This window comes from Chrysochloris asiatica, unplaced genomic scaffold (assembly GCF_000296735.1).
Source record: "Chrysochloris asiatica unplaced genomic scaffold, ChrAsi1.0 scaffold00261, whole genome shotgun sequence".
Classification (NCBI taxonomy): Eukaryota; Metazoa; Chordata; class Mammalia; order Afrosoricida; family Chrysochloridae; genus Chrysochloris; species Chrysochloris asiatica.
Window position 1 is genome coordinate 3495670 of NW_006408779.1, and position 8405 is coordinate 3504074.

The following is an 8405-nucleotide window of genomic DNA, read 5'->3' on the forward strand; positions in this document are numbered from 1 at the left end:
CTCTCGTACGCCAGAGAAGGGGGCTCCGCGGCGTGAGAACCAACGATTTGCAGAAAGTGCAATGTCCGTCTTAAGTTTTGAAACGAGAGAGCGCAGCTCCCCCAGCATTTCCAAGGACCGAGGCAGATGTCTGCAGGGATGAAGGGCTCCACGGCGAAGTGAAGCAGTGTCGAGTGGACAGCCAACTCTGGAGCTAGGCAGATCTCGATGCTATTGCAGGTTCGGTTCCAGACCACGGCAGTAAAGTGAGTCACCTACATTTTTTAATTTCCCAAAAAGTTATGGTGACATTGTACTATAGTGTATGACGTGTGCGATAAAAACAAGTTTGCAGTATTGTGAGAATGACTACGATGTGTGACAGACACGAAGTGAGTACATGGCTGGGGAAATGGGGGCGCCTGCAGACTCCGCTCGAGCCGGGGTTCACAGTAAAACGAGGTATGCGTGTATTTCCGTGTGTGTACTCCGTGGGTACACATATAAAAATACTTCTGCACGGATAAAAGAGCAGTGTTTGTCTTGAACAAGAACTTACTCGAGGTCAGGAGTGTCGGGACGTGTTTTTATCAATCAGGGCTCCAGCAGGGAGCCGGTCAGAGGATTTATGGAAGATTGGGTTTAAGGGTTTGACACCCGTGGAGCAGACATCTGAGGCCGAATTTCTTCTGCGGGAAGGAAGCCTCCAGTCTTCTCAAAGCCCTTTAGCTGACTGGGTTAGGCTGCTGTGACGTGCCAGCGAGGTCACAGCCACCCTGGTAGGGTTTCCAAGGAGGAGCTGGTGGGTTTGAACTGCCAACCTTGTGGTTTGCAGTCCAGTGCTGATCCTAGAGCGCCACACCAGGAGTCCTACCCCCACCCAAATTATCTAGGATTTATCTAGGAATCTTCCACATTTAAACTGATTATAAACTTTATAAAAAGTACCTTCTCAACACCACTTAATTAGGGTTTGAATTAATAACCCGGATCCTGTGGCCTTGGTGACACTGTGGGCTGGGTGGTGAGCTGCTAACTGCAAGGTTGGGAGTTGAAGACCACCAGTCAGTCTGCGGAGGACAGATGAGGCCGCTCGGGTTAAGATTCATAGTTTGGGAACCCCATGAAGCAGTTTCCCTTCGGCCTCTAAGGTTGTTAGGAGTTGGAATTGACCCAGTGGCTGTGGGTTTAGGAAGCCTGGCGTGATTGTGTGCACCCGCTGAATGTAGCAGTCAGCTTCTAGAAAGAGTCACAGTTTTGGAAACCTGTGTGACTATAGGGTGGTTAAGGAGTCAAAATCGGCTCCATGGCAACATGATTGGTTTGATTTTCATGGGAGCTTGTTTGGTGTAAAACTCCACCCCTTGTCAGTTTGACACCCACATGGCTTTTCTGCCAAAGTTTATAACCGTCATTCGCAGGCCATATAAAATTACCAACTTAAAAATTAGTCTGCTAGCGTAGTGGTTACGAATCAGGCTGTGAACCGCCAGGTCAGCAGTTTGAAACTACCAGCTGCTCCGCGGGAGAAAGATGAGGCTTTCTGCTCCCGTACAGATTTACAGCCTCGGAAACCCTGTGCAGGGTTGCTATGGGTCGGAACTGACTCCACGGCACATAACAACAACAACAAAATTGGCTCAAACATTTAACAAGTTTTATGCAGTGCTCACATTACATGTATCAGTGAGAAGAGTGATACCTCCTCACATACTGTTGTATCATGTTAGGTGGAAGTATGACTTTGATATTGTCTTGATTACGTATGGTTTAACGGCAGGGGTGGAGAATGTCCAGCCTGCAGACCTTATCTTTTGGTTTGGCCTTGCCAAGGCAGCGGCAGTTCCAGCCATCACGTTGTTGTTGTTAAGTGCCACCGAGTCGGTTCCAACCCACAGCGACCCTGTATATGGTTTCCGAGGAGCAGCTGGTGAGCTTGAACCACCGACTTTGCAGTTCAAATGGCTTTGCAGCCTGGCGCATTAACCCACAGTGCCACACTAGGACTCTGACTGGTGCATTGGTGGTGGTGGTGATGTGCCGTGGAGTCAGTTCCGACTCATAGCGACCCTGTACAGGGTTTCCGAAGCTGTAAATCTTTACCGGAGCAGAAAGCCTCATCTTTCTCCCGTGAAACGGCTGGTAGTTTCGAACTGCCAACCTTGCAGGTAGCATCCTGATTCGGAACCACTACGCTACTGCTGTCCAACTGTGGCATTGTAGACTATGGAACTCAACAAGTCCACTTATGAGCCTTTCAGTATTTCCATGGATGATGGTAATGTCTAATGGGCAACTAAGGTACCCAAGTAAGGATGGGACTAGAAATTGAGATTCTTCAGGAATGAAGATCTGGATTACCTCACCAGGTATTGACCATTGATCAGCCAACTGTTGGATGATAGCATGACATGGAACAGGTAGCAGGAGAAAGTTATAGAGGAGTAGTATCCGCCATAATTTCAAAAAGTACAGTGATGACTGTGCCTACTATGCATAAGTTTGTATTTCAGTAATCTCTGGTTTATTTTGATGTGGAACACTAGTGTGGCTTTAGGTTTATAATTTAGTGTGTAGGATATGAAAACAAGTAAAGTCACACTGCATCTACACATTCTGGACTTCCACTGTTAATAATGATTTATAGAGCTCTTATCCGGGGGACTAGGTGACAATATCTTTGTGTGAGGAATAGCAAACCCACAATAGGAGAAGCACAACATTATTATATATATTACATGTTTTACGGAAAGATAGGAAGAAGGCCGAATAGCAACATGGGTGAATTGTGCTCATCTAGGGCCTGCTTAGTTCTCAGATCCATTTCTGGCCCCTCCCCTTGCTTCCTCGCATCCTGTGTTGTTGTGAAGTGTCAAGTCGATTCCGACCCATAGCGACCCTGGATAGGGTTCCGAGGAGCAGCTGGTGAGCTTGAATTGCCGACCTTGCAATTCAAACGGCTTTGTAGTCCAGGTATTAACCCACAGCACCACACCAGGACTCCCCTCTGATCTTAAGGCAGGAGAAATCTGCCTCACAGGATGTAGTCCATCCTCCTGTATCAGTTGCTTCTAGTTGAGGTTTTGAGTTTGATTATTGTAAAGTACTAGTAGAGAATTGGAGAGTGCGAGGTCCGTCACTAAGATCCAGGATATTTCTTACCATCTTCTGTTTCTCAAGTAGTAATTGTGTCTCCAAGTCTTCTTGGATAGATTCACCATGGTTGTAGCTGGTTCTGGGTGACCCTGGGATCTGGTAACACCATATTCTTCCTTAATTGCTCCAATCTCATGGTGGTAATGAATTCATTCCTGCTGCTACCTCCTGGGATGCTTCATCCACGCCTTTGGCTTCTCATCACTTACATAGCCAACTTCCTGTATCACATTCCCTCCACTGTAAGGACTTAGAGGAGTTTCTGTTTTCCAAGCTGAACCCTTACTGAGAAACAATTCTACAATGTTCTCATAGGGCAGTTGAGAACAATCTGGGCCACATAAGAAATTTGGGGTCAAAGTCACCCCCAAAAGTGATACTTTGCTAACCTCAAATCTAATTGTAACCCTCAGTACAACCACATATACAAATAACGTTTGCTGTTGGTTACAGACTCTGAAGACAATGTATTGTCCATGAGCAGGGAGCAATATAACATTATGTTACATTATATTAACTTAAAATACAGAAGAATTCTTGGAGAAATTATCTTTATGTACAACTAAACTCAGAAAGAAATCTCACTGATGACAACTGGAGGATGTGCTTTCTGTAAATCTTATTTTCAATACCTCTGTTTTGTAAATGAAGTTCTCCCTGGATGGTAGGATAGACTAATCCCTGCATGCAAACTGAAAAGTCTGCAGTTGAAACCCACCAGCCACTCCTCAGAAACCTCTCACAGGGTCCCTATGAGTCAGGATTGAAGTGGAAGACACTTAACAACAAGTTTGTATCCATTTAGAATGAGTAATACAATTCAGAGCATCTTTCTTTTGCTGACTTGTTAACATGTATTCTTGCCTTGGGAATCCAGGTGTGGCACTGTGGGTTACTGCGCTGGACTGCAAAGCAGATTTGAATTGTAAGGTCAGTGGTTCAAGCTCACCAGCCACTCTTCGGAAGCCCTATACAGGGTTGCTATGGGTTAGAACAGACTTGGCACTTAACAACAACATTCTTACCTTTTCATATGTAATATATAAAGAATAATTCTGCATAAGAACTAGTGACTCAGAGGTAATAGACTATAACAATACTGTTGGTGAAAAGAAAACACAGTAAGTAATCTCAAATTCATTTACATGTAATGTTGTTATTAAGTACTGTAGAGCCGTTGGGACTCAGAGTGACCCTGCATAGGGTTTCTGAGGCTGCAGATCTTTACAGGAGCAGAAAGCCTCATCTTTCTCCCACGGAACAGCTGGTAGTTTTGAACTGCCGACCTTGAGGTTAGCAGCCCGATTCCTAACCACTGTGCTACCAGAGGTCCTTACATGTGAAATAGGTATGTAGTAATATAAACTACACCTTAAATAAGTCAGGCATTTTATAGAATTTGCTTATTTTGTTACGGTATAAGATGAAACATATTTTATGTAGAAATGATGATAGATATCAAGCTCTGAACCACATGATGTATCATTACCACAATTATGTTAATTTCATAGATCCTTAGCATAGTGGTTACGAATGGGGCTGAGAATTGCAAGGTCAGTAGTTCAAAACTACCAGCTGTTCCGTTGGAGAAAGATGAGGCTTTCTACTCCTGTAAAGATTTACAGCCTAGGAAACCGTGTACAGGGTCACTATGAGTCAGAACCGACTCCACGGCACATAACAACAACAACAATTAGCTTTACTCAGGAATATAAATCGTATATACCATTGAAGCAATGTTGTTTATTCTACTGTTACGATTACTGAATTTACAGCTCCCTGTTTTAAATGTTCCATATGCCTACCATTTAGAACCGACAATCTAATATTAACTAATGCAATGTCACAGTTAGAAACCAAATTTCTTATGGATATTATTTTCTTATGTTTACTTCAATCGTGATGTTTCTCCACACTGTGAGTAACCTGATTATCATTAGGTTAGAATAGTCGTTGAGTGACTGCTTTCCTTTATGCTTCTGTAGACGCTCTTCCATCTGACATTCTAATGTGTAGTGTAACTTCCTTCTGAAAACTTTGTATATTCAAGGCATTCATAGAATTTCTATAAATGAGTTTTCTGGAATAGAAGGAAGTGTGATTATTCTCTTAATCATTCTTCACATTCACTGTATTCTTAAGATTTCTGTTCTATGTGAGTTCTCTGATGAATCATGAGGTGTGATTTCTGGGAGAAAGCTTTTCCACATTTACTGCATCCATAGGGTTTCTCTCCTGTATGAGTTCTCTGATGAATAATGAGCTGTGAATTCCAAATAAAGGCTTTCTGACATTCATTACATCCATAGGGTTTTTCTCCTGAATGAGTTTTCTGATGTCTAATGAGGAGTGACTTACCACTGAAGGCTCTGGCACATTGACTGCATCTGTATGGATTCTCTCCTGAATGAATCCTCTGATGATCACTGAGACTTGCCTTCTGTCTGAAGGCTTTGCCACATTCACTGCATACATAGGGTTTCTCTCCTGAATGAATCCTCTGATGATCACTGAGACTTGCCTTCTGTCTGAAGGCTTTCCCACATTCACTGCATACATAGGGTTTCTCTCCTGAATCAATCCTCTGATACTTATTGAGACTTGCCTTTTCTCTGAAGGCTTTCCCACATTCACTACATACATAGGGTTTCTCTCCTGAATGAATCCTCTGATACTTATTGAGACTTGCCTTTTCTCTGAAGGCTTTGCCACATTCACTACATACATAGGGTTTCTCTCCTGTATGACTTTGCTGGTGGATAATGAGCTGTGATATCTGAGAGAAGACTTTGCTACAGTCATTGCATTCATAGGGCTTCTCTCCTGTATGAGTTCTCTGATGAGTAACGAGATGTGACTTTCGAGAGAAGGCTTTCCCACATTCACTACATCCAAAAAGTTTTTCTCCTATGTGAATTGTCTGATGTGTAACAAGGTGTGCCTTTTGGGGAAAGGCTCTGTCACACTTGTTGCATTTAAAGGGTTTCTCTCCTGTATGAGTTCTCTGATGTACAATGAGCTGTGATTTCTTGCTGATGACTTTTCCACATTCATTACACTCATAGTACTTTAAGTCAGCACGAGCTTTTTCATGCTCGGTGTAGAGAAATGACTTCTTGTATATATTGAACTTACCAGTCTGCTTCCTTTCATAGTTTCTGCTTTGAGTAAATAAATTTAATGGATATTTAAAATATTTTCCATTTGACACATACAAATTGGATGTTTGCTTTAAAGGTCCAAAGTTCATGCTTGCCTGGAATAATTTTTCAGTTGCATTACTTTCGTGATCTTTTTCCAATTCTTTAAGCTTGTCTTGCAGTTCCTGATGCCAAGATATATAATCATCAGTGTTCCAGTATTCTAGAAAGAATAATAAACATAGCATGTGACTCCCTCAGAAATTGTGTTTATTAACTGTTGTTGTTAGCTGCTGTAAAGTTGGCCCCCAACTCATGGCAACCCCATCCATGCATGACAGAACAGAACAGAACACTGCCCAGTACTGAAACCACTCCGTACTCAGTTGCTAACTGGACTGTTGTGATACACAGGGTTTCGTTGTCTGGTTTTCCAAGGTACACTGACAGGCCTTTCTGCCTACTCAGCTGTCGTTTGGAATCTGCTGGAACCTTCCAGCATCATGGCAACATGTGATCCTTCAGTGACACATGGAGTCCTGCTGTGGTGCCAGGTGGTGGCGGTTATGTGTGACGTACACTGGTCAGGAAGGAGGAGTCTACCACAGAACCACTGCTACACCTTATCAGCACTAAATGGAAGTCTTCACATATAAGGAAGTGAGAATTAAAATTAAAGTGCTGTCATATGACTTGGGATAGGAAACCAGTAGTCAGTCAGGTGAAAAAAGCATGAACATGACCTGGACTGAATAAATGGTTAGAGGCCAAGATAGAAAAGCTGTTAGAAGCAAAGATAAGGTTTCATTTGTGCACAGTCAGTACTACCACAGGCAACCAAATGCTGCATTAGAAGTCAGGGAAGGGTGACTTTAAAGTCGTCACTTTGGTTCCAGGCATCCGAGTGGGCACTCATAAAGGGAATCAAAGAAAGAATAGGAAAAATGATGTGGGTATAAAATAGTAATAGGAGACATTTTTAAATGGAAGGCAAGAAAATGAGGGCGTTAGAAAAGTGAAAGGAAAGAGTGAATCCTTGTGTGCATAAGAAACTAACCCTATTACTCAAAGGCATGGTTTGACTTTGAGTGCAGAGAAGGGGGCACAACTGGATTTACAATCAAAGCAGAGAAGGCCATATTGCTCTAATATGAATAAATGGTATACAGTATGATGACTATGTGTCTGAGAAGGTTGTGTTAGCAGTCCTGAGTCACTTACAGAGGCTTACTGACGTCAAGGAGTGTTCTCTAAACTTACAGGCACCAACCTTTCACTATCTACTGGAAATTGGTATTTAATTTCCACTGCATTATGTCAGACAGGTTTTTCAATCACACTCAGGCAAAGTTCTGACTAGAGGATATCTCCATCTGTTATCCATGGCTGTTTGATCACATCAACATAAAACCGTGTTCATGGGCTATGACAGTGACCTGAGCCCACTCCTCTGGGATTTAGGTTTCTAAAGAATAATGACAGTTACACTTGAGAGGTCGTGGTCTATCAAAAGGACTGAGAGTTTGTGGATTCTTAAAGCCTTAAACACTCATAAGGTCCTACACTCTTTACCAGATGAGTTGGAAAGAACAATGATTGGTCAGAGTCTAAGCCAGCAGGAAGCTCTCCTTACCCAATGACACAAGGCTGTTGAAGTTCTCCAGCATCACATTTCTGTATAAATTTTTTTGAGCAGAGTTCAGTAGCTGCCACTCCTCCCATGTGAAATCCACAGAAATATCCTCAAATGAAAATGATTGCTGAAAGAGCATATGTATTAAATCTTGAAGACATTCACACTGATAATAAAGAAACTAGGCAGTGCTGATTGCCTTAAAAATCAATAGGTCCTTCAAACCTTGTTACTTGCTAACAAATTTGTTACGGTTAATGTCATGCAACAAGAAGTTTTCCTAAAGTATTTTGGAGGAAGCTTTTGCATTTCTGATAAAACACAGTTCTTTAATGAAAAAATTTGCCAGCACATACCTTGTTGTTGTCAAACGCTGTTGAGTCGGTTCTGACTCATAGCGACCCTGTGTAAGGTTTTTGAGGAGCAGCAGGTGGGTTTGAACTGCTGACCTTGAGGTCCAGTGCATTACCCTCCAGCACCACACCAAGATTCCTTAC

At 42.6% G+C, this 8405-nt stretch overlaps 1 protein-coding gene across 1 annotated transcript; it reads right to left on the reverse strand.

Annotated features, from left to right (window-relative positions):
- Positions 1–5272: 5272 nt before the first annotated feature.
- LOC102812860 (zinc finger protein 84-like) lies at positions 5273–6385 on the reverse strand. The gene is made up of 2 exons (XM_006874091.1): positions 6102–6385; positions 5273–6020 (listed from the first exon to the last, which is right to left on the reverse strand). The coding sequence occupies exons 1-2, from the start codon at positions 6383–6385 to the stop codon at positions 5273–5275; spliced, it is 1032 nt and encodes a 343-aa protein (XP_006874153.1).
- Positions 6386–8405: the final 2020 nt, after the last annotated feature.